Genomic DNA, 27,236 nt, shown 5'->3' on the forward strand with positions numbered 1-27,236 from the left:
TGTGAATAGGAAAGTCAGGAAGAACTTAATAAAAAGCAATGGAAGAATAACAAAATGTTTTTATGAATAGCTGTTACAAAAATAACTTTTATCAATGCAGTATAAGCATTTTACAACATTAACAGTTAGTACCACAGAACATATTCCACAATAAATACTGGAAATCCAACATGTATAAGCCCTAATAAAATCTGATAAGTAAAACATTAATAACCAGAGCTAAATACAGTAGAAAAATAATAAGTAACCACAACTATACTAAATTACAGTCCACTGAATTCTAAGGTATTCTTCACTGGCAACCAAATAAAGGTCTTACTTTCAGAAGGAGCACAAAATATGAGAACTGAACATATGCTGTGACTCATTGACTGCTGAAATACCAATCTTGGATGAAAATAAACTATTATAAAGGTTAAGAACTGAGAAGGGTGAGATCGAAGAAAATAGCACGGTAGGCAATTCTTAACGTGCATCCCATCACAAATACAGCAAATTGACAAAATCTCCAAGAATCAATTGTTTTACAACTCTGGAATCTAACCCAATGTATAAAGTAGTTAGTGAACAGTTAAGAAAAAGGCAGCTGAGTCTCAGTAGGAGAGATATGAAGTGATTTAATTTACCTGTCTACAACCCATGCTCCCTGAATCAGCAGTGGCCTTGAAGACAGCAGCCCCCATTCCCAGAGAAGTGCTGAGTACCAGGGAGCAGATAAACTTTCTTCTCTAAGAATGGGGGATTATTTTTAACCTGTCTGATGACTGGTGGCTCCCTGAAGGAATAGCTCAAAGAGTTTGCTTTTATTTTGCCTAAATCAGAATTCTCCCACAGAAGAAACAGTATCAATAGGGGGGTGGGATTAGGGTGGTGGTGGCAGTAGTTGGAGGGAAGATAGAGGGGGTGCAGTAATTGTTGAGGACTTCAATTTAAAGGCACATGTATTAGCTGCTGACATCTGGAGCAAGGGATTATTGAGGCAAACAAGAGAAATACTGAGTAGTCTGGGGAGTTAGATGCTTTGGGGAATAAGGGATTTGAAAGGCTCCTACATATTCCTGGGAATCTTGAAGGTCCTATGTGTGCCCAGGTCTAGGTAAATACTGAGAAAACACTAGAAGAGGCCAAAAGTCTCACCTCTGGCCAACATTCAGGCTCTGCACAGGCAGGAAGTAAAAACTAAAGCACAGTTTTAAAGGTTACATCTGAGTGTTAAAGGCATTCTTCAATGCAAAAATCGCATCTGTAAAGCATGGGAGATTTGTTGATGCTCCTTATGTTTGAGGAACTATCCTCCAAATTGTTAACTGACAACTCAGCTAACCACACAGAGATGTCAGTGGCCACACAAAGCAAACAATACAGACTTTACAAAATTAGTTCAGAAAAGTTACCAAACAACAAGAATCACAACAAGAAGCAACAACAAACACTGGTAAGTGGAGGGTGTGGGGGTGCGATCTGATTTCCAGAGGTGCCACATTATAATATTGAAAATGTCCAGTTGAAAAAAAAAAACAATATTATTAAGATGTCTATCCTATCAAAACTGATCTACAGATTCAATGCAATCCCAATAAAATTCAACACAGCATTCTTTAATGAACTAGAAAAGCTAACTATGAAATTTATTTGGAAAGGAAAGAGGCCCGGAATAGTCAAAGATATATTGAAAAAGAAAAATGAAACTGGAGGAATCACATTACCAGACTTCAAAACATACATAAAGCTACAGTAGTGAAAACGGCATGGTATTGGCACAAGGATAGACACACTGACCAATGGAACCGAATTGAGAGTTCTGATATAGATCCTCATATATACAGTCATCTGATATTCAACAAGGCCACCAAGCCCACTCAACTGGGAGAGAATGGCCTCTTCAACAAATGGTATCTAGGGAATTGGATATCAATATGCAAAAGAAGGAAAGAGGATTACCATCTCACACCTTATACAAAAATCAACTCAAGATCGATCAAAAACCTAAATGTAAGAGTCAAGACCATAAAGACCTTGAAAAACAATGTAGGGAAGCATCTATAGGACCTTGTAATAGGAAATGGCTTCATGAACTTCATACCCAAAACACGAGCAGCAAAAGAACAAATAGATAAATGGGACATCCTCAAAATTAAAGCCTTTGCACCTCAAAGGAGTTTGTCATGAAAGTGACAATGGGAGAAAATATTTGGTAACCATATATCTAATAGGAGACTTATATCCTGCCTATATAAAGAACTCCTATATATTGAAAATAAAAAGACAAACAACCCATTTAAAAAATGGGAAAAAGATTTGAACAGACGCTTCTCCAAAGAAGAAATACAAATGGCTAAAAAGCACATGAAAAAATGCTCCAAATCTCTAGCTATTAGGGAAATGCAAATCAAAACTACAATGAGATACCATCTTACTCCTATTAGATTGGCAGGGGAGGAACTCTGGTGTGGGGTGTTATTGCTGGGGGGGCATATGGGTGTGGGGGGGGGCGTTCTCCAGGGCATGTATATAGGGAATATAAATATGTTAGGATATATGTGGGGTATTTTTATAGTAGTTACAGTTACAAACGTCAACTGAGGGAGTGCTGAGCTCCTACCTAGGGAAGCTCTATCACATTCCCCAATAGAAGAACAATCTCCCGATTGCAACAGCAAAGATCAACAAGGATGGTCCAATAATGAGCCCTTGATACTGATGACTATGCTTAAGAGCCTGTGTGCCTGAAATATGAACTAGGTTTACAGCTGTAGGATGCCTAAGAGTTACCTCTTGAGAGCCTCCATGTTGCTCAAATGTGGCCACTCTCTAAGCCAAACTCAGTAGGTAAATGCATTACCTTCCTCCCAATGTGGGACATGACTCCTGGGGATGAGCCTCCCTAGTGCCGAGGAATTACTACCAATCACTAACTGGAGAAGCAACTAGAAAGAGACCTCGAATAAAAGAGACCTCGAATAAAAGGGTCAACTCAGACCAGCAGAATATCTCAGCCTACATGTTGGATCAAGTGTTAAAAACTGCTCTTTGGCCTTCAATAAAAGGTGGAAATGGCAAAGACATATGAATTGATATGGCTAAGAGTCTTCCAAAAAGAGTCAGGAGGTCATCAGAGGGGTCATGCTTAGGCACACCTCAGCAGGACCCCAGAAGAAGCAAAAGTAGATACAACCCTAGATACTGGTTCTCCTGAAGGAGATCCATAGGGTATATAGTCATGGCAGATGGATTTGAAGCTCTGTGCCATGTCAGAGGGCCCCACCTTGGAATTTGTGCTCCTGAGTATAATGGAGCTGGACTCAGATGTGACTTTTCTACACATGCCTCTTCTGTCACTTTTACTGAACCTGTGGTTGGTGCTAGGGATGGTCCATACTCAGGAGACTTGAATCTCTGGACTGCCCATGTGCCAGGTGGGCCCTGAGCCTCAGCAGAGTGGCAACTCCTAATCTCTGGTTTGTTGGTCTTACCCAGGTGAGCTAACAGGGAGGTGAAGATGGTCAACCACCACACCAGGGAATCAAGAGTGCCTACAACTGTAAGCAGAGGAATTGCATCCATCATCCATGTGGAATCTAAGCCCCCTCTTGATCTAGAGGTGGAGGGGACATCACCATCCCAGGGTACACAGAATGGAGAAATAAAATATGGACTAGAGTGGATTTACTAATATTCTACTATAAAACTGTGATGAGTAATAGAAGAAATTTTAGCATCTAAGTGGAGAAAGTGGCCACAGTATTTGCTGAGGGCAGGAAGAGGGTAGAAGAGATGTGGTGTGGGGGCATTTTTGGGATTTTGACCCACTGAATGTACTGGGAGAGAGTGCGAACTACAGGGTAAACTATTATCTCTGTAGTGCAGCAGTGCACCAAAATGTGTTCGAGTGCGATGAGTGTGCTGCAATGATGAGGGAGGTTTTGGTGTGGAAGGAGTAGGGTATACAGGAACCTATTATATTTTTTAGTGCAACTTTTTTTGTGTGACGTATATATCTTTAAAAAAATACAATTTACAAAAATGATGTGGTGGGGGTGGGGAGTGGGTAATATGGGAACCTCTTATCTTACTTGTTTAAGTTTTTTAATGTAACATTCCTTGTGATCTATTAATTTTAATTTAAAAAATTTAAAAAATAAAAATAATTAGCTATACCAAAAAAAAAAAAAAGCTATGTTGATTATGGATAATGAAGTCCTTGGATAGTTATGTTATCAGAAGGCTAATAAAAACAAAGAATAACTTGTGTATTTGTAGTGACCTAGAAACAAAGCCTTCCTGTGAGAACTGCTGAATGTACTGTTTGTACATTATAGAGTACTTACAAGTACTCTGTGCGGGTCGCAACAAGTGGTGCCCGAACAGGGACCTGAGGCAAAGGAAAATTGTAAGGAGTCTGAATATATCAGGAGACAGGATCCTATCCTTAGGTTGTCAGCTGCAGCAAAACTGGTTGAAGGGATAGATGCATTGGCCATGGTCCGTAGTTTAGAGGTAAGTTCGGGACCATTCATCAGGTGTTAAGCATGGGGAATTGCAACTCTTCTCAGCACAAATTTTTATGTTCAAATGTTGAAGGCATTGTTGTCTGACAAAGGTTCTAAGGTAACCACCCAACAGTTAGAACAATTTTTAGATTTTGTTCAATAGATTTGTCCTTGGTTTCCAGAGGATGGAACTGTTAATGAGAAAACTTGGCAAAAGGTGGGACAAAAATTAAGAGACCATTATACTATGGAGGGCCTGAGCAATATTCCAGTAATTACCTTCATGTTGTGGGCTTTAATTTGTGATTCACTAAATCATTTGTGAAAGCGAAAGAGGCGCTGCCTTTTGGCTCTTCTAGCTACCATGGTGCATGGTAATGCATCTGGTAAACCCAGATACTAACAAGAAAGGTGAGAAAGATAACAGCGAGTCTTTCTTTGAAGGATCAACCGGTATTGCAAAAAGTCACCCATCGGTCAACAATGCCTTCCCCCTACTGTGGGTTCTCCTCCCCCAGTGTCTCCTGTAGCTGTTGCCCCCATGTTCTATCTCCTTTATAGGCTGGTCATTGGTCACGAGTCCGTCCGGATGCAGGGCCAAGGTGTTTCTGAATTTACTTTTTTTCTGTCATAGAATGCCCTGATCCCAATAATCCTGGCCAATATGTACATCTGCTTGAACCCATTCCTTTTAAGTTGTTAAAAGAATTGAAATCTGCTTGTAGCACATATGGGCCCACTGCCCCATTCATTTTCTCCTTAATAGAATCCATAAGTCGAAATCCTCTTTGTCACAAAGATTGCATGGTTTTAGCTAACGCTTGATGGGAGGCCACTATTTGTTATGGAAAAGTAATTGGTTTAAAGAATGCAGTGCTCAGGCAGAACATAATTGGGCTCACTATATTGCTATTACTTTGGATGTGCTTACAGGCACTGGAGCCTATGAGCCTTTGCAAAAAGTCCAACGTCCCACACAGGCAAAAGTGCTAAATAAAGTCCTTGTTGGTGAAATCAGGCTTGCAAGAAAACTCTCCATTAAAGTGTTAACTAAGATGAGGAAATTATTCTGGCAGCAACTCTGCAAACCCCCTGCTGTCCATATGATAATGTTGCTGTGGGCTAGTGAGGGTTAATAGAATTAAGCCGCTGGAAGAGGAGTAAAACATAGCAACACTGGTGTTCTGTTTTGTTTCCATGATGATTCTGATTGGGCCTATTTAGCCAAGTTAATAAAATTCGTACAAAACTTTTATCAAGGTGTTAAAAGAAAGTTTTGGTTTTAAATTAATAGCTTACTCCTGAACTTCATCTCAGTGTAGTCTTAAAGAATAGTAATCCACAAAATGTGTGTTAACTGTCTGTCTAAACTGCTAAATAAAAAGCTTAATTACATTTATGCTGCTCAAGTTATTTTTTTTTAAGATTTATTTATTTATCTCCCCATCCCCCCACCCCAGTTGTCTGTTCTCTGTGTCTATTTGCTACGTCTTCTTTGTCTGCTTCTGATGTTGTCAGCAGCACAGGAATCTGTGTTTCTTTTTGTTGTGTCAACTTGTGTCAATTCTCCGTGTGTGCGGCACCATTCCTGCGCAGGCTGCACTTTCTTTTGCACTGGGCGGCTCTCCTTATGGGGCACACTCCTTGCGCGTGGGGCTCCCCTACGCGGGGGACACCCCTGTGTGGCTTGGCACTCTTTGCATGCATCAGCACTGCGCATGGGCCAGCTCCACATGGGTCAAGGAGGCCCAGGGTTTGAACTGCGGACCTCCTATGTGGTAGACAGATGCCCTAACCACTGGGCCAAGTCTGCCGCCTCAAGTTATCTTAACTGGTTGCTGATAACTAATAAAAGTGTTTCCAAAAACAAGCTTGCATGTTCCAGGCAACATGGATTCCAAAAGAAATTTTAAGAACAGTAAAATCTAAGATATAAAATGGAGACCTTAAAAACAACTAAACCAAAAGGGTAAGAATTATGAGTCAAATTGTAAACTCTATATTTCTATTGGTGTGTTGCATGTGTTTTGTGTTTGTCTGTTTGTTCCATGTCAGTGTATATTTTGATACCTCCAGATGGTAATATAAGTTAATAAATAAAAATTTCTAAAAAATCTCTATTCAAATGGCCAAAAATAAATAAGCACTTATATTAATACATAAGTTTAAATGTTAAAGATCTCTCTTCTACAATAAAAATTGTAAGTCCTGATTAATGAAATTACTATAAGTCTCTTCATAAAAAATAGTTCTTGCCTAAACTGAAATGAAGAGTTTTTCTTCACAGGATAAAACGAAGGATGTAAAATTTAAATGAATATTTATAAAGGTAAAAGTTTGTGGGAGTGCTGACTGAAATTTAATAAGTTTATTGAAAAAAGTGTGTTTTAACCTAAAATAAGATGGATAGTTTTCATGAAATCAAAATGGAAATATGCAGGACAAGACTTGAATTCATTTGACAAGTTGTCGAAGGTATTGTGATAACTTTAAGTAAGGGAATGTGTTCTGTGAAGGTGAAATTTGTCTTAAAATAAAATAATTACAGTCTATATGGTTATAAATAATTATAGGAAGTTTGTGGAAGCACTGTTTAATTTAAAGTGTTTAAATGACTAATTCCAAAAAGTCATTATTAAACAAAACCTGAATTAGTAATAAAAGGTAATTTTATAACAGGAAAACTTGTCGGCAGCCAGCTCCCTGCCAACTAGTTTCTAAAAGACTGTTTCTAGTATTGTATGCTTTAAGTATTTAAAGTTAAGAAAAGTTCATTATTTTAACAAGTTTGTTTAGTGTTGATGGTAATTCTATGTTGTAAGAAGTTTGCTTGGAAACAGTTTCCAAAATTGTTTTGCTAACTTATATATGTAGGATGTATAGAATGTGTTTTTATTATTAAGAAAACAAAAAATAATTTTGTCCTAAAATAAAATGATTGGTTATTAAGAAAGAGTAAAATGTGGGACAAAACCCAAATAAATACAGAAAGTGCAAAGGTTTGTGGAAAAAGAAGTTTTATGGTTAAAGTTAAATTAAATTTGATGAGTCTATCTATCTATAAAGTTTTAAAAGGTTTCGTATCAAGTGGTACACTAATGCAAAGTTAAAATTTTGTTCTTCCTCAAAGTTTCTCAGGTCATTGATCTGTTTTAGTAAAAGTCTGTGAGGAGTTTTTATCCTGAGTAATCAATATACAAAGAGGATCTGTTTTATCAAAATAGCTTCTTGTGCTTTAACTTTATCATTTCCTTGGTGTTCTAAGAAGAAAAAAGTCTTATTGCTTTTAAAGGGAAATAATGTTCAAACCTTTCTCAAAAAGTATCTTTTTATTTCAAACTAGTTACAAAAGATTTGTTCTTTTACCTTGAAAGAAAAATTAAAGTAATGAAACAGTTGAGTTCATGTGATATAAGTTGAATGGAAGGTGTTTAAAAGTGTTATAAAAGTAAAAGGATTCTTTAACCCTCTGTTAATTAAAGTTGTATGAATAAAAGGTTCACATGAATACTTAAGAGTGTATAAATTTGTTGGTGAGCTTGCTGGCAAACAACATGCAGCCAGAATGGCTGCTAAGCATACACAATGGCTATCACAAAAGGCACCTTCCTTCTTCCTGACCAGCTTCCCGCCAGAGAAGCCCAAGTGCGCCAACTTCAAAACTACCTCATCCCATCAAGTAGCTGCTTCATATTATCCCACTCCCCTTAGCCCATCTGTAATTGACACATCACCTCAAGCCCCCAACCCTGCCTACATAAGCTGTGCCCCTTCCCCAATAAACCAGACCTGCGCCACGAGCCTGCGTCTCCGGGGTGGTTACTGTGTGTTTAACCTGGCTGTGTGTTACCGGGGCCCCGTCGTCACTCACAACCCGTTCAAGAAGTTCGCCTCACTGAGGCGAAAGCTGTCTAGCTAATGGCCCCAGGGGAACAGCGACATAAATTTACCAATATTTCAGCATAATATTAAGGAAAAGTACAGTATGGTTAATTATGGTTTTAATTATTATAAAAAAGTATGTCACAGAAACAGCCTCTTATCATAAAGTAACAACACTGTAGTATGCAGCAGTCTCAATTACTGCTAGTTTGTTGCAAGAAATTAATATCCAACTGTGTCACTATCACTTTGTTTTAAAACTTGCTAAGACTTTCTTTAGTATCTTCTTAAACAAGTCAAGCCAGCCTGCATTCCCCTATCTGTGAAAAACCCAACAATGGACTTTTGTAGTGCTTCCCCAAAGCTGTGTGCATAGCCCAACCATATGTCTTGGCATGGTGATAAAAAATGTGGCTGTATAGAAAAAAATCTGTGGCTGAAACCTTACTGGTAACATTATGTTAACCAGTAATCCTTTTTCCAAAATTAAAAGAAACATCAGAAATAATAGTATCTTATCTTTAAAGCTTAAAATAGGCAGACAATGAGAACAGGCTGCAAACTCCCTGTTGCTCTATCAAATTCTTAAATGTTTGGTTGGGTAAAACCAACTCTGCTGTAATTAATAAAGTACAAGTTTTCTCATTTTAATAGAGTTTGCAATATTGTTAAAATACTAAAAATCTTTCATCCCTCATTTAGCTAGAATATTAAAACCATTGTATGTACTAATTGGGAAAGGTCCTTCATGGAAGTAGGAAAACCTCCAGCAAGCTGCGTTAAATAGTATTAAAAGGGAGGGAAAAGGTGGACATTAACTTAGCCTGTGAATTGGATGTGGCCAGCACGAATATTGGCGTTGGGTGGGGTTTGTGGCAAAGGCAAAATTCTAAACAAGTACCCCTTGGCTTTTAATCATAATTCTGGAAAGAGGTCAAAATTACAATGTAAAAAAGCAATGTGTGTAGCATAGGAGGCCCTGCTGAAAGTGAAAGGCTTAACCCAATAGTGTCTGGTCACTCTGAAGACTGCCATACCTATCCAGCCATGGACTGCAAATACTAAAAGAAACATAGAAATGATAGATTATTATAAATCACCCTCAGATCTATGGAAAAACATCCGGGATACCTGCTAGTAGTAACAGGTAACTGTCTGTCCTGTCCCTGTCCACTCCTCTAACATCACTTTTCAGGACTATTGAGGCAGATGCTTTTGTAAAAATCTAGAGCCATACCACTGAAACTTTAAACGCTGAGTGGCTCCACCAGTTCATGACTATCACCTGTGAGTGTCCTTTATGCTCATTCCAAGGACTGTGATATTGGGCCCCTCCTACTCTTGGGAGGGATGAGGTATGCTTTTCACTGCTACAGACACTGCATCAGAACACTTATAACAAAACAGCTACTATTTTCTGGTATATAACTGGCGTTCCATACAATCCCCAAGGATAGGCTATCATTAAACATGCCAATAACATTCTTAAAACTTTGCTTAATAAAACAAAAAGGGGAAGAAGTGTGGGAAAAGCTAACAAGCCCATAGCACCACATGATGGCTGTTCACTCTTAATGGCAATGTGGTTATGTTCATAACATCACTGGACTCCAAAAGGAAGTGTATACCTGGGCACAGAGTGTTGATCATAAGCACATGCATGTCCATCTTAAGTCTGCCAGAGGTTTTGTCAGCCATGTTTTCACCAGCCCAGAATGAGTACTCCAAAAAGACCTTTGGCAACTGGTCACTGCCACGTATCATATTAACTTCACAAATACTGGAACTGCAAGCTTAAGGTATAAGTCTGCCTATGAACTTCAGGCCTGTGTGCCCTCCCCATACACTATCAAAGCAGGAACTGTTAACATTTCCAAGGTAGAAGGATATTATTACATTTATCGTTTGCACTGTAATTTAACTGTGTTACCACTGCTAATTGGGATGATGATCTCTTAATAGTCCATCAGCCTACTTTTGTTATGCTTCCCACACGCTTAAACACCCCCTGGTATAGTGACACCTGAAAGAGAGTACTGCAAATTATTCAACAGCAATTAGCCCCTGACACACACACACACCCTCAACCCTTAGGTTTAATTGTGGCCAGCATTATCACACTTACAACAGTCATTGCATCCTCCCTTACTGCCGGACTTGTGCTTTCTCAAAATACTCAAATGGCACATTTTGTTAATTCCTTAGCACATAATACTTCCGTAGGTCTTCAAGACCAGGAAAATACTGATCACAAGTTGGAACAAAAACTAAATGTTTTAGAAGAAACTGTAATCTCCTTGGGTAATCAACTTGATGCTTTACAGTATCGAATGCATTTACAGTGTCATCCTCATATGTTTTTGTTTGTGCTACTCCCATATTATTCAATGATACAAAGTGGAATTGGATTGCTGTCCACCTTCATTTACAAGGGATTTGGGATCATGAAAATATTAGTATAGAGTTGTGGAGCCTCCATGATGAAATCCTAACCCTTCAATTGGCTCATCTCACTACCTTAAATCCTGAAGCTATTGCTAACAGTATGTTAAACAGTTTGCATAATTTTGCCCTTGGGACCTCCTACATAACTACTTTTGGTATTTGTTAGCCCTGGCCAGTTTTTTGGTGCCTACTGCCTATAATTCGTGCACATTTACAATGGCAAATACAGTGCATACAAACTAAAAGACCTTATGGCATAGTAACATGTAAACAGTCCCTGTGAAAAGGAGCTGCCTGGAACAAATTTACTGTCCTCACTGGTAGTCAATGATGGGTAAAAGCCTCAGAGGAGGCCAACCTAAGACAGGCACAGTCATAGCAGGCAGCCTTTTTAACAAAAAAGGGGAGCGCTGCAAAGCAAGACTCCCAGAGCCCTGCAAAGCAGGCTCCAAGTTCACAGGAAGAATGTGGATAAAAAAGAGAGCACATCTGGAGAGACTGGAGATAAAGAAGGAGGCACCCCCGTGCAAAGTTATGTGTTGATCAAAGCTATGTTGATTATGGATAATGAAGTCCAGGAAAACTGTGTTATCAGAAGGCTATTAAAAACAAAGAATAACTTGTGTATTTGTAGTGACCTAGAAACAAAGCCTTCCTGTGAGAACTGCTGAATGTTCTGTTTGTACTTGGGGTATAAAATAAACTGTGTAATCAGGATGGGTGTGTATGGTAGCTGTTGCACTCCTGCAGCTACTCACAGCCCACCTGATCGCTGCTTTTTTGTGTCTTTCATTTCTCCATCCCCTCAACTCGCCCTCCTCCGGACTGTGTAGACCCTGTTCAATTGCGACTGCACTGTGCGGGTTACAACAGAAATTTGGCAGCTGAAATGTACAATAGCTGAAATGAAAAATACATTATATGAGGTCAATAGGAGATTTGAAAGGGCAGAAGTAATTAATGAACTTCACAATAGGTGACTGGAGATTATGCAATCTGGTGATCTGAAAGAAATAATGGCTCTTAGGAGACCAGTGAGACACTGCCCAGTGTCTTAACATACACATAATGAATGAATTCAGCAAAACTGCATGGTACTATACCAACATGCAAAAATCAGTTGTGATTCTATATACCAGTGATGTGCAAACTGAAAAGGAAACTAAGAAAACAATTCCATTTATAATAACAAGGAAAAAAATACTGAAAAATAAATTTGACCAAGTTGGGAAAAGAGTCATACACTGGCAAGCACAAAAATTATTGAAAAAATTAAAGAAGCCCTAACTAAATGGAAAGACTGACAGAAATAATATTGTAAAGATGATAATATTTCCCAAATTGATCTACAACTCCAGTGCAATCTTTATCAAAATCTAAAAGGAGGCATTTTCAGGACCTGGAATTGTCCTGGCTGGTACTGCGGGGACAGTTACTGGACATTGTGTGTCCTCCCATGGCCCACTGGGTGGACTGGGGGATAGTGTAACCTTAAATGTGGAACATTGACCATGTGATGCAGCAGTGCTCAGAAATGTGTTCACCGAGTGCAGTGAGTGTCCCATGACATCGGAGGAGGTTGTTGTGGGAGGAGTGGGCTGAGGAGGGTGGGGGGGGCATATGGGGACCTCATATTTTTTTAATGTAACATTAAAAAATAAAGACCAAAAAAAAAAGTTGAGAGCAAATAAAAAAATCTAAAAGGAATTTTTTGAGGAAATGGAAAAGTTGATCCTAAAATTAATTTCGAATTACAATTACATCTTCAATAATAAAGTTGGAGAACTTGACAAAGCTACAGAAATAAAAATAGCATGCTAGGCCTAAGTATAGATACAAAGATTAATAGAACAGAATTGAGAATCCAAAAATAAACCCATACACCTAAGTCAATTCCTTTTGAGACGTCGTCAAGACCATCCAATGGGGCAAAGTATAGTTTATTCAAGTGGTAGTGGGACACCTAGATATCCACATATAAAACAATGAATCTGTACACTATCCTCAACACCATTTACAAATCTTAAAGTAGATAAAGGACCTAAATATTATTAGAAGCTATAGAATTATTAGAAGAAAACAGGAGTAAATTTTCATGATTTGGGATTGGCAATGGATTCTTAGGTATGGCATGAATTTGACAAAAGAGGAAAACAAGGTAAATATAACTTCATGAAAATGAAACACTTTTGCTCAACAGAAAATTTCATTAGGCAACTATAAACCAAAGTCACAATGATATATCATGGCAAACAAAGATGGATGTTATTTAAAAAAAAAAAAACAACAACAACAGAAAACAAAGTTCTGGAAAGGAATGGAGAAATTGGAACTTTAGTGTGTTCTTGTTAGGAATTGTAAAATGGTGCAGCCACTGTGGAAAGCAATATGGTAGTTCCTCAAAAAATTAAATACAGAATTACCAATGACCCAGCAATTCTACTTCCACATATATACCCAAACAAAAATGAAAACAGGGACTCACATAGATACTTGTACACAAATGTTTATAGCAGCATTATTCAAAATAGCCAAAGGTGGAAAGAACGCTCATGTCCATTAACAGATGAATGTATAAACAAAATGTGCTACATACACACAATGGGACATTAGAGAATCATAAAGAAGAATGAGTTCTAGAATGTGCTGAAATCATCAATACATTATGCTCAGCAAAATAACAAAGATACATAAGGACAAATACTAAATAATGTCACCTATAAGAGATGTGTAGAAACAGTAAATTTTTAGTCAGAAGTAGATTATAGGTTACCAGGGGATGCGGGCAGAGTGAAAGTATATGTTTGGTGGCTATGGAGTGTTTGTTTAAAATAAATAGTTTTCTTCTTCAAAGGACACCATCAAGAAAGTGAAAAGACAATTCACAGAATGACAATCTGTAAATCATATATCTGATGGTGGACTTATTTCTAGAATATACAAATGACTCTTTCAACTGAGTAACAGAAATTCAAACAATCCAATTAAAAGGTAAGTATATTAGTCAGTCAAAGGGCTGCTCATGCAAAATACCAGAAACTGGTTGGTTTTTATAAGGAGTAGGCGCGTACAGATACCAGGCCATAAAGCACAAGTTACTTCCCTCACCAAAGTCTATTTTCATTTGTTGGAGCAAGACGGTTGCCAAAGTCTGCAGGGGTTCAGGCTTCCTGGGTTCCTCCCTTCTAGGGTCTTGCTTCTCTCTGATTTCAAGGTTCTTTTCTTCCTGGGGGCTTGCTTCTCTTTCCTCTGTGTGTTTACTTCCCAGGATGCCAGCCTAAGACTTCATCAAATTCCAACATCAAAACTCCAACATTAAAAACCCTCAACTCTGTCCTTTGCAATGCCTTTTATCTGTATGACCCCACCCACTAGGGGGTGTGAACTCAATGCCCTAATGACGTGGCTCAATCAAAGCCCCAATCATAACTCAATCACACCCAGGTACAGACCTGATCACAAACATAATCCAGTATCTATTTTTGGAATTCATAACCATATCAAACTGCTATAGTAGGCAAACAAACAAAAAGCAAAAAACAAAGAAAAAAGGTAAGAAAAGGAATTGAATAGATACTTCTCAAAAAAAAAGACATACAAATGGTCAATAAGCAAATGAAAGATGTTTATCATCATTTGACTTCACCCAAGTACAAATTAAAACTACAGTAAGATAGCACTTCACACCCACTAAGATGGCTAGAATCAAAAAGCCAGGCAATAATAAGTGGTAGTGAGGAATTGGAGAAATTGGAACTGTGGTGGATTGAATTGTATACCGCAGCTTGGACCCGTTCTTATCTTGGTCCAGTTTCTAGTGGTTGTGGATCCATTGTAAATTGGATTGCTTGGAGATGTTACTTCAGTTAAAGTTTGGCCCAACTGAACCAGTCTGGGCTTTCATCAAGATTTTTGGAGTCCATTATAAAGACAAAAGGCCATAGAGAGAGGCCAGACGTCAAAAGAACCTACAGGACAATGGAGATGGCATTGCTACATGCATTGCCATGTGAAAGAAAAGCTAAGAACCTAAAGATTGCTGGTCAGGCATAAGATTTGAAGCCTGAGAGGAAGCAGCCTTCTAGGCTCTGAAACCATAAGGCATTAAATTCCTGTTGTTCTGCCAACTCATTGTATGCTATTTGTTTTAGCAGCCAGAAAACCAAAATAGACACCCTCACACACTGCTGGTGGGAATGTAAAACGGTGTAGCCAATTTGGAAAAACAGTCTAGCATTCCTTCAAACAATTAAACATAGAGTTATTATATAGCCCAGCAATTTCACTCCTACATATATTCCCAACAGAAATGAAAACATTGGTCCACACAAAAAAATTGAAAAGTTTATGGCAGCATTATTCATTATAACCCAACAGCTGGAAACTACTCCAATGTCCATCAAATAATGAATGTATAAACAGTGGTATATCTATACAGTGGAATCCTATTCGGTGATAAAAAGGAATGATGCAGTGATACGTGTTACAACACGGGTGAAACTTGAAAAGATGATGCTAAAGAAAGAAACAAGTGTTAATCCTCTATATCATATGAATCCATTCATAAGAAATGTCCCAAATATGGTAATATGGAGACAGAAAGTAGATTAGTGGAAGATTAGGGCTGGGGGGATTAGGGGAATAGGAAGTTGATAACTGAAGGGTAAAGGATGTCTTTTTTAGGGGGTGGAAATATCTCTGAATATACATTTTAGAAGAAGGTATACACTGAAGTATACATTTTACATGAGTGAATTGTATGTGAACAGCTCAATAAAGCTGTTAAGAAAAATGTTTGACATAAGATTTTGTGCTTACTCAGCCCTCCGAATCACCACTAATCTAGCATGACATGTGTGGCCAAAGTCTAGATGCTATAGTACAATACTTTTCATTTCTGAAATCAACCCAACTTAATCTCATTTAGGCAAGGCTGAGGATCCCAAGTAACTCACAAGGAAAAATATAAAGATACCCAAGGGTATCTCCTGACTTCTGGAAGGAAGTTATCCTTACCCAGGGAGACCAGGTTCCTGTAGTTCTCCATCATCACGTCCCTGTACAAGGACCTCTGCTCAGGGTCGAGGCATTCCCATTCCTCCTGGGAGAATTCTATGGCCACATCCTGGAATGTCAACAGTCCCTGAAAAGAAAACACATTTTTCACCAAGTGGCCATAGGGAGAGTTGTTACCCTCCCACAAAAGGAAAAGAGACATTTTAAGAATCAACTCAACTGGTATTAGTGTTTTGAAGATATGTAAAATCTAACATTGAGCAAGCCATATAGCCCTTAATTTGTTTCACTGTACTTTTCCATCAAAGGATATGAAATGTGCACTAAATCACCATGGATTTCAAATTTTTGTGGATGATAAAAGAAACATACAAGTTAAAAAAATTCAACACAGGGTCCACTATATGGAAGTGCAAGATATGATGTTGTACACACTAACTAAGTGACAGTCAATTTTTAGATGAGCTAGAACTGGAGTGGTGTCTTCAGGGATGACAAAGTCCAAGTCATTCAGAAAGGTCAGAAACTAAAAATTGTTTAGGATACTGCAAAAGCAATGACTAGTAGTGCTGCAACATATATTATGTTCTAAGCATTGCTCTAAATCTTACTTGATTTAACTCCTATAATGACATAAAAGTTTATTACAGAAAGATCAAATTCTACATTCGAGAGCAGACAACTAGGACACAAAGCATGTAGGGAATTTACCTCAGATCAGAGAGCTAATAAATGGCAAAGCTAGCACCTAAACCCAGGAAGTTACACTTTACAATTAAACCTAAAGAATCAGTTAAATAACACACACAGCACTAAAAGTATGCTGGTGGAGGGTTTCCTAACAGAAAAGAAACTAGAAACAAGACTAACAATGTGGAACAGGATAAACTATCATTATATACATGCATACACATGTGCAAACACAAAATGAGTTACTACCCTTACTACTGTTAACTCATGTGATAACGTAGAAAAGTCCATGGAAACCATTTAGGACATATTTTCAAATGTTAATGTAAATATTAAACTTATTTATGAAATCATAATGTGTCTTTTGTACACACAATGTGTTCCTGGGCATGCTCATACACAGACACACACACAATTTAATTGCAGTTAATTGCAATAAAATTAGTCATCTCTGAATGACAGATTTTCCTGGATGAATTTTCATGATCTATCATTTTATATGAATATGCATTTTAGAATTGTTGGTACATTGACCATGAATAAATTGTATTTAATTAAATCGAGGTTGTCAGCATTATTCTAGATAACTTAAGAAAAAAACAAACAATGCTGGAATCAGAATGTGATCCCATGCTCTGATGGCATCAATGTAATTGCTGATTTATAGTCATTTGCACCTAAAGCACCTGCTACATGAGAGTCCCTATGTGAATTTCATGATCTTCTTGAGATTATATAAGAATGACTTAAAGAACTTCTTTATATTAGATATTATGTGAGTTCATATTTTAAAACCTATTATAGAATAAAAACATCCTGACCACTGCCTCTGTTTCTAAAATTTCTACTCTATCCCAAACCATTAATATTTTGGAGCCAGAAACACAATGATTTATTTATTTAGCTTCAAATACATTACAAAATCAGGCAGAACAGATTTCTCCTTGGCATTTTTAAAATAGAATTTCCCAGTGTTCTGCACAATGAAATTCAGTTTCATTAATTCTGTTTTATGGAGAATTAACAGAGCAAACAGATGTGCAATCCTAAAGAAACCCTGCTGCGCACTTTCTCTCCCACCATGGGACCACCCTTCATGTGGGTGAGAAGGCTTCTCATGATAATCCCCTGAGTATGAATAAATGTTTTAAGCAGGAAACTTCAGAGTTATAGAAGATTAGCAAGTTTAAAAAATATTATTTCAGGAAGGAGAGCAAATCATCAACCAATAATATGACTTTTACCTGGGAAAGAGACATTTTGACACTTCTTAGGCAAGCTCTCCGGGCTTCTTTCTAGGCAAGATCAGTCTTGAGAAGTCAACCCTGAGTGTTGAAAACATGCTGTTTAATTATTAGATTCAACATGCCCCATTCCTGTACCACAACCACACATAGAGGAAGGACGCTCACCATGGGGGAAAAGATGGTCCTTTGCAAGAGGAGGGATTCAGAGACAACATAATCTTGCAAGGAAACCAGCAATGACTTTTCCACATTTTCATCAGAATGTCCTTCCCTCTTAGAGAAACCCATAAACTTTGCTGCAAGAGTGGGGATTTGGGATAGACAGAGAAATATATAAAACAATCATGATCTGATATCTAGAAAACCAACAAGAGTGCTTTCAATCAACTCTGCCACATGCAGCTGATAGATGTTTAAGATGTTTAAGATGACAACAGATAATTAGTCTACTGGATTTACAAAATGGGAGGTCTTTGGTTATCCTGACAAGGAATGTTTCAATAAAATGGTGGATGTGGAAGTGTAACTGGATCGGGTTCAAGTGACAACTGGAGGCAAGAACTGAAGCCAGAGAATATGAACAAATTGTTGGCATATTTTGCTTAAAAAACTGAAAATAGAGACAAGGGATTTAATAAATGGAAAGATGTAGTTAATTGATTATTTTTGTTTTGTTTTAAAGATACAAGAATGTAGTAAGTGAAGGAAAATGTACTTAATAAAAGGCTTTGGGTTTTCTTCCTTTATTAGAGAAGTTGTGTGTTTACAGAACAATCATGCACAAAATACAGTATTCCCATATACTACCATACCAACAACTTGCTTTGGTGTTAAAATTGATGCAAGCACATTTGATAATTGCACTATCAACTATAGTCCATGATTTAACTTAAGATTCACTGTTTATATATTGTAGTTCCATGACTTTTTTTCTTTTTGGAAGTGCCAGGAATTGAACCCAGGATCTTGTACATGGGAAGCAGGCACTCAACCACTAAGCTACATCTCCTCCCCCATGAATTATTTTAAAAAAAATTTTTTGTTACAGTATTATACAGCTTAACATTTCCCCTTATAATCATATTCGGATATATATTTCAGTACCGTTCATTGAGTCACAATGTTGTGCTACCATGAACATCATCCTTTACCAAAACATTTCCATCATTCCAAATAGGAACCCCATATATATATATATTTTTTCACAATTATAATGTTTTATTGTTAAAAACGAAAGATGGAGCAAATATAGTAAAATATTACAAGCATTTGTTGGTTGCATGGGTGTTACTTCTATTATTCTTTGCATCATTCTATCTATCTATCTATCTATCTATCTATCTATCTATCTATCTATCTATCTATCTATCTATCTATCTATCTAATGTTACATTAAAAAAATGAGCTCCCCATATACCCCCCCACCCCCCTCACCTCACTTCTCCCATAACCACAACCTCCTCCATCATCATGGGACATTCACTGCACTTGGTGAATACATCTCTGAGCACTGCTGCACTACATGGTCAATGGTCCACATTATAGTTTACACTCTTCCCCAGTCTACCCAGGGGGCCACAGGATGACATACAATGTAACTGTCCCTGCAGTACCACCCAGGACAACTCCAAGTCCTGAAAATGCTCCCACATCGCATCTATTCTTCCCACTCCCCACCCTCAGCACCTACCATGGCCACTTTCTCCATCACAATGCTACATTTACTTCCATTACTAATCACATTGGTTCCAGAACAGAGTATCAGTAAGTCCACTGTAATCCACACTCTATTCTTCCATTCTGTGGACCCTGGGATGGTTATGTCCGCTCCACTTCTGTATTGAGAGGGTGCTTAGATTCCACTTGGATATTGAATGCAATTCTCCTGTTTGCAGTTGTAGGCACTCTTGGCTTCCTGGTGTGGTAGTTGACCTTCTTCACCTCCCTGTTAACTTGCTGGGGTAAGTTCAATAAACCAGAGGGTAGGAGTTGCAAGTCTGTTGAGGCTCAGGGCCTGGCTATCACATAGATAGTCCAGAGATTCAGGTCCCCTGAGTACACACTAAACCCCAGCGCCAACCACAGGTCCGGTAAAAGTGACAGGAGAGGCTTGTGAATAAAGATCGCACCTGAGTCCCACTCCATCACACTCAGGAACACAAACTCCAAAGTAGGGCCAACTGACATTGCACTGAAGTCCATCTGCCATGACCATAGAACCTGTGGGTCTCTGTAGCCCTCAGAAGAACCAATACCTGGGGTTGTATCTACTTTATCTGTCTCTGGGACTCTGCTAAGGTGTGCATAAGGGCGACCCCTCTGATGACCTCCCGGCTCTTTTTTGGAGACTCACAGCAATATAAACTCATTTGTCCTTTCCATTTCCCCCTTCTATTCAAGATCAAAACGCATTTTTAACTCCTGATATTACATGTAGGCTGAGATATTCTGCTGGTCTGAGTTGACCTTTTTATTCAAGGTCGTTATCCAGCCACATCATCAGCTGGTACTTGGTAGTAATCCCTCCATGCCAGGGAGGCTCATACCCGGGAGTCATGTCCTATGCTGGGGGGAAGGCAATGCATTTACATGCTGAGTTTGGCTTTGAGACTGGCCACATTTGAGCAACAGGAACCCTATATATTTTAAGCCTTAACTTTCCATTTCCTATCCTCAGCCTGTGCCCTGGTAACCTATATTCTAGATTCTGACTCTAGGAGTTTAATTGTTTTCATCATTGAGATCATACAATATTTGTGCTTTTGTTTCTTGCTTATTTTACTCAACATGTTTTTCTCCAGGTTCAACCAGGTTGCTGCATATATGAGGAGTTCATTCCTTTTAATAGGTGAATAATATTCCACTGGAGGTATATACTACATTTTGTTTATCCATTAATTGGTTGAGGGATACTTGGGGTTTTCCCATCTTTTTACAACTGCATATAATGCTGCTATGAACACATCAATGTGCAAGTATCTGTTTAAGTCCCTAATTTCAACTCTTTTGGGTAACAGACATGCCAAACAATACAAGAGCATTTATAATTATCCAAATGGTTTCTTTAACCATAGGTCTTTATTTCATTATGCTGATTTGAGCCACTGTCTAGTGATTTCGGACTGCAGAACCCCATTTAGCATTGCTTGGGCAGGTTTAATGGTGATGAATCCCCTCGGCTTTTGTTTATCTGAGACTATCTTAATCTCTGGAGATAAAATTATTGGCTGGCACCTGTTTTCTTTCAGAACTTTAAGTATTCCAACCTACTGGCTTCTTGCCAGTAGGTTCTGATATGAAATCAGCCCTCATTCTAATTGGGATTCCATTGTATGCAGCACAATGCTTTCCTATTTGCTTCAGAACAGTCTCCTTGTCCTTTGAATTTGATGGTGTACTCAGTATATGAAGGGGTGTGTTTTTCTTTATGTTTATCCTGTTTAGTGGTCTTTGAGCTGCTTGGATGTACATTTTCAAGTCTTTGCCAAGTTTGGGAAGTTTTCTGTCATCATTTCTTTGACTTTCCTTCTGCCCCTTTCCCTCTTCATTCTCCTTCCGGTAGTTGCAAAATGTGAACTGTGGTGCATTTGACGGTGTCCCATATCTATCTTAAGCTATTTTTCACTTTTAATATTTCTTTTTTTTCCCCTTCTGATCCTTAGCCTTAATCATTTCAAGTTCACTGGTTCTTTCTTCTGCTAGCTCCAGTCTGCTCTTGAATCCCTCCTGGACATTTTCATTTCAATTGTGGCCTTCAACTTCAGTTCCTCTCTTTGGCTCCTGTTTAAAATTTCTGTCTCTTTATTTAGACTCTCACATTGCTCATTCACTGTTTTAATAATATTCTTTTGTTCTTTCTGTACTTTCCTTCATCTACCTTAACATTTTTAAGACAGTTATTTTTAAAAGATTTTGTTCAGTACATCCACATTCTCAACCTCTTACTGGTGTTTTCTGTACTTTATCCACTTCCTTTGGATATGCCATTATTTCCTGTTACTCTTGTACTCTTTTTTTTTTTTTAAAGGTTTTACATTTCTCCCTCCCCCCCATTCCCCCTGTTGTCTGCTCTCTGTGACCATTTGCTGTGTGTTATTCTGTGTCTGCCTGTATTCTCATTACGTGGCTCTGGGAACTGATCTGGGAACTTACAGAGTGGGAGAGAGGTAGTTACTCTCTTGTGCCACCTCAGCTCCCTGTTCTGCTATGTCTTCTTATTTTCTCTCCTCTGTGTCTCTTGTTGCATCATCTTGCTGCACCAGCTCTCCATGTTGGCCAGCACTTCTGAACAGGGTGGCTTTCCCACACTGGGTGGCATTCCCATGCAGGGTGGCACTCCTGCGTGGGGTGGCATTCCTGCATGGGCTGGCACTCTGCATGGGCCAGCTTGCCCTCACCAGGAGGCCCTGGGCATCAAACCCTGGACCTCCTATATGGTAGACAGGAGCCCCAATTGGTTGAGCTGCATCTGTTTCCCTTCTACTCTTTTGTTGAACATTGTACAGTTCAATATTTTAAAGTGTATATTCAGGGATTTATTCCCTGGCATATATGTTCCTTGGTTTTGTAAGTAGTTGATGGTAAGACAAAGGTTTTCTTCGGCTTCAGCCCTCCTATCAGGAAGGTGTGCCCAAGGCAATATCACTGTGCAGGCTTTTCTCTGACTTTCTGGGCCTCTCTGTCTTGTCCTGGGCTTTTGCTTGTCAGTTGTTTTGGAGTTCCTGTTAAAAGGAGATTGGTTGAACTTTTGTTTTCCACAGACCGACCACTCACTCCTCTGTGTTTGAAGCTGGAAAGACTTTGATTCAGACTGTAGGCCTATATAGTTTTTATACTACTTTCCTTGTCTCTATCTGCTTTTGCCTGGAATGCAAATTCTGGGGGGGGAGGGACACTCCTTGGAGGACTTTCTCAAGTCAGTTTTTTCTAGCCAAAACAGAGCCAGGGACCAATGGAAAAGAAGGAAACAGGCTCCAACATGTCCTATGGGGGGTGAACATGGTAAGAAGAGTGCCAAGAACTACTGACAGCTCCCCAAAACTGAGATTTCCAGGCCTGCCCAGCAATGTAGCCCTTTGGCTGACTGTCCCCCACAGCCCTGTAGAAGTGCTGAGTTTTCAAATCTCCACTACGTCCATCCCTGTCCAGGGGTGGCTTAAAGAATGACTGCTACTGCATTTGTTTGGGAAGGTTGAAACAATAGCTGCCATCAGAGCAGGAACCCCAGTAGTCTAAATTTTCAAAATCCATGATCAGTGATTGGCAGTAACCACTCATCATCTTGGGAAAAAAGACTTTTATGTTTCTATCTGTAACCAGAGAGCTAGCCAGGAACTGGAACCCAAGACAGACTGCTGTAGGAGTGGGCAAAGGGCACCAGCAGCTGCTGCAGGGAGAAAGCAATTTACTGTTCTTCACCATAGTTCATTATCTTCTTCCTCCTGCTCTTCCCTGGATGCTGAACAGCATTATTCTGGCCTCCTGAGTTTCAAAATAGTTGTTTCATAGAGTTCTTGTCTGTTTAATAGTTGCTTTGGTTGAAGGACTGAGTCCTGGAGCTCCCGACCTTGCCATCTTTTCCAGGAATCTCTCATAACTTGTCTTGGTTTTGTTTTAATTTAACATGTGGCAACACAACCATCTGTGTACGCTTACTGAAATAATCCCCTAGAGGCATACATTGACACAAGTGATGTCATCAACATTGTCACATAAGACATCCCCTGGAAAAATCTCCCCTAAGATTCTAATAAAAGGCCAAATCTCACTTAATTAAAACTCTGGCGTATGATTGAGACTGGATGAGGGCTCCACAAATACAGAATTGAAGAAAAAGAAAAATAATTTCTAAGAATAGGTAGGAAATTTCCATCTTGGACCAGCCAATTCAGACCACTCCATCTCATTCGGTCCCATGCAGCTTGGATGTCATGCCTGGGTCCCTCTTGTCACAGATGTAGCCTTATAGAGCTTGAGTTTATAACCCCAAGCATAGCCAGGGACAGGGACCCAAGCAGCAAGTTAAAACCCCAAACATATACAGGCACAGGGTCCCAAGTGTGCAGAGATTCAGGACGATACAAAATTTGCTGAGTCGAACTACATGCTGCATACAAAACATCCCCCAAGAGTTTAAAAAAAAAAAAAAAAAAAGAGAGAGAGAGAGAGAGACTGTGGCATAACTGTCGGAAAGCAGTGTGTGCACTTGATACAGTTTCTGTTGGCTGGACTACCTAAACACAAAACAGAGTTTTCTGAACTGACACACCTTTCTGGATTGACTCAATCTGGCTTCCCCTGTCAGGGAAGAAAATGGAGGCTGAAAATCCTCACAGAAAAAAAAAAAAAGGGAGGTGGGGGAGAGTTAACTGCTGTAAGACAGGATAGGTCAAGTAAAAAGGGAAAAGAAAACAGGGTACTGACTGAGGGAGAGAATTTAAACAAATCTCCAGGTGCTATGATTAAACAAATCATAGTAGCTGGGGAGAAAATGCTGCATAAAAGCAGACTAGACCAAGATTCCAGAGAAGTGACATAGGAAAGGAAGTGTTCTCTTGGTGATGAAACAACTGCAGAAAAAGTACATTTTTAAAAGTTGTACTGCAGATCCAGGGCAAGAATCAGATAAAGAAGAGCTGAGAAAATCTGAATAGTTAACTATGGGTACTTGAAAGATGAAGAATAAGTTGGACTAAGCATAAAAGAAGAGCTTAACACAAATCCAGTCAACAATAAAATCCTAGAAAACAGGGAGAAACTGACCTTTAGAATTAACTCATCAAAATAATCAGCTTCCCAGACACTAGCAAAATATCACAATTCATACTAAGAAATAGGAAGATATGGCTCACTCAAGGGAACAAATAAAAACTTCAGAGGAGTTGCAGAACATGGAATAACTAATTGAAGAATGTCAGACAAATCTCCAAAATCAGTTCAAGGAGAAGGAAAATATGGGTACAGAGTGAAAGGACAGGAAGAAGACAATGTGTGAGCATAAAGAATTTTAAAGTATACAAAGAAACAAACCAGAAACTATAAGGACGAAAAGCACAATAAAAGAGATTTAAAATAGGCTAGAGGCATATAACAGCAGATGAACAGGCAGAAGAAAGAATCAGTGATGTAGAAGACAGGACAATCAAAATTATAGAACAGATACAGAAAAGAGGAGAAAAAAAATTGAATAATATATCAGGGATTTGAGTGACATCATTACATACAGAAACATACATATTATGGGTGCCCCAGAGGAGAAGAGAAGGGAAAGGGGTCAAAAACAACAGTTGAGGAAATAAAGGCTAAAATTTCCCAACTCTTATGAAAGACATAAATACACATCTAAAAAATGCAACATACCCCAAATAGAATAAATCTAAATAGCTCTGTAAAAAGACATATACTAATCAGAATTCCAATTGCCAAAGATAAATAGAGAATTATGAAAGCAGCAGGAAAAAATTAATTTGACTTTAAATCAAGAGAGACAATGAAGGACACTACATATTAATTAAAGGGGCAATCCACCAAGAAAAAATAACAATTGTAAATATTCATACACCTAACCATGGTGCACCAAAATACATGAAGCAAACACTGGCATAACTAAAGGAAGAAACAGACACCTCTACAACAATAGTTGGAGATAGAACTCATCAATAGATAGAACATCTGGTCAGAAGATAAGAGAGAAGTTGAATTATATGATAAATGAGCTATACCTAACAGACATATATGAACACTGCAGCCCAGAACAACAGGATATAAATTCCCCTCAATTGCACATGGCTCATTCTCCAGGACAGACAACATGCTAAAATTCAAAACAAACTTAATAAAGTTAAAAGATGAAATTATACAAAAAATCCTCTATGACCATAATAGAATGATGCTGGGAATCAATAATAAGCAGAAAATTGGAAAATTCACAAATATATGGAAGCTAAATAACACACTCTTAATCAATAGGCCAAAGAATAAACTGTAATGGAAATCAGTAAATATCCTGAGATGAATGAAAATGAGAGCACAACACATTAAAACTCATGGGATGAGGTGAGGACAATGCTGAGAGGGAAATTTAGAGCCCTAAACACTTGTATTAAAAAAGAAAAAAGCTGAAATCAAAGACCTAACTGTACAACTGGAGGACCTAAAAAAGAAGAGCAAACTAAAACCAAAAAAGCACACGGAAAAAAATATCAAAGATTGAAGCAGAAATATATGAAATTGAGAAGAGAAAAGCATAAAAAGCATTACTAAAACCAATAGTTGGTTATTTGAAAAAGATCAATAAAACTGGCACACCCAGAACTAGACTTGACAAAAAAAGATAGGTATAAAGAAATAAACCCAGAAACAAAAAAGGGAAAATTACTACCGACTCAACAGATATAAAAAGGAACAGAAGAGGATACTATGAACACTGTATACCAACAAATTAGACAACCTAGTTGAAATGGACAAAAATCTTAGAAGTACACAAAAACCTTCATGGACTCTAGAAGAAATAGACAATCTCAACAGATAGTTACAATAAAGAGATGAATTAGTCATCAAAAACCACTCAACAAAGAAAAACCCAGGAACAGGTGACTTCACAGGTGAATTCTACCAATCATTCCAAGAAGAATTAATATCAATCCTCTTCAAATGCTTCCAAAATACTGAAGAGGGAACAATTACCTACCCCATTCTATGATGCCAACAGTACCTGGATTCCAAATTCAGATAAAGATACAAGAAAAGAAAATTACAGAACAATTTCTCTTATGAATATAGATATAAAAATCCACAGAAAAATACTTGCAAATTGAATACAAAAGCACATTAAAAGAATTATACACCATAATCAAGTGGGTTTTATACTAAGTATGCAATAGTGGTTCAATATAAAAAAAATCAATTTATCTAATATACATTAACAGAATGAAGGAAAAAAACACATATCATCTCAATTCATGCAGAAAAGGTATTTAAAATTCAGCATCCCTTCTTGATTAAAACACTTAGATAAACAGGAATAGAAGATAACTTCCTCAACATGATAAAGGGACTATATGAAAAAACCATAGTTACAATCATAATCAATGGTGAAAGACTGAAAGCTTTTCCACTAAGATCTGGAACAAGACAAGAATGCCCACTGTCATCATTGTTAATCACCATTATACTGGAAGTTCTAGGCAGAAAGAGAAATAAAAGTTACCTATATTGGAAAGGAAAAGTTAAAACTTTCACTATTTGAAGATGACATGATCCTATACATTGAAAGTCCCAAAATATCTACAACAAAGCTACAACAGCTAATAAATGAATTCAGCAAAGTGGTGGGGTAAAAGATCAACATGCAAAAATGAGTACTGTTTCCATACACCAGTAAAGAATAAGAAGAGGAGGAAATCAAGAAAAAAAATTCCAGAAGGCGGACTTGGCCCAGTGGTTAGGGCATCCGTCTACCACATGG

The 27,236-nt window shown here is 38.2% G+C and overlaps 1 protein-coding gene across 10 annotated transcripts in view; it reads right to left on the reverse strand.

Annotated features, from left to right (window-relative positions):
- Positions 1-27,236, reverse strand: part of LOC101429220 (zinc finger protein 665-like) — a 49,916-nt gene that overhangs the window by 4,823 nt on the left and 17,857 nt on the right. For 5 of the 10 annotated variants that reach the window (XM_058280734.2, XM_058280732.2, XM_058280729.2 and 2 more), the window contains 3 exons: positions 17,936-18,066; positions 17,768-17,848; positions 15,834-15,960 (listed from right to left, as the gene is read on the reverse strand). In XM_058280734.2, the coding sequence (XP_058136717.1) occupies positions 15,834-15,960; positions 17,768-17,782 (142 nt within the window). In that variant the 5' untranslated portion in view covers positions 17,783-17,848; positions 17,936-18,066. The remainder of the gene's footprint in view (positions 1-15,833; positions 15,961-17,767; positions 17,849-17,935; positions 18,067-27,236) is intronic. The other 5 variants (XM_058280730.1, XM_058280733.1, XM_023585229.3 and 2 more) reach the window with 1 other exon arrangement.

The sequence above is a fragment of the Dasypus novemcinctus genome, chromosome 18 (assembly GCF_030445035.2).
Source record: "Dasypus novemcinctus isolate mDasNov1 chromosome 18, mDasNov1.1.hap2, whole genome shotgun sequence".
NCBI lineage: Eukaryota > Metazoa > Chordata > Mammalia > Cingulata > Dasypodidae > Dasypus > Dasypus novemcinctus.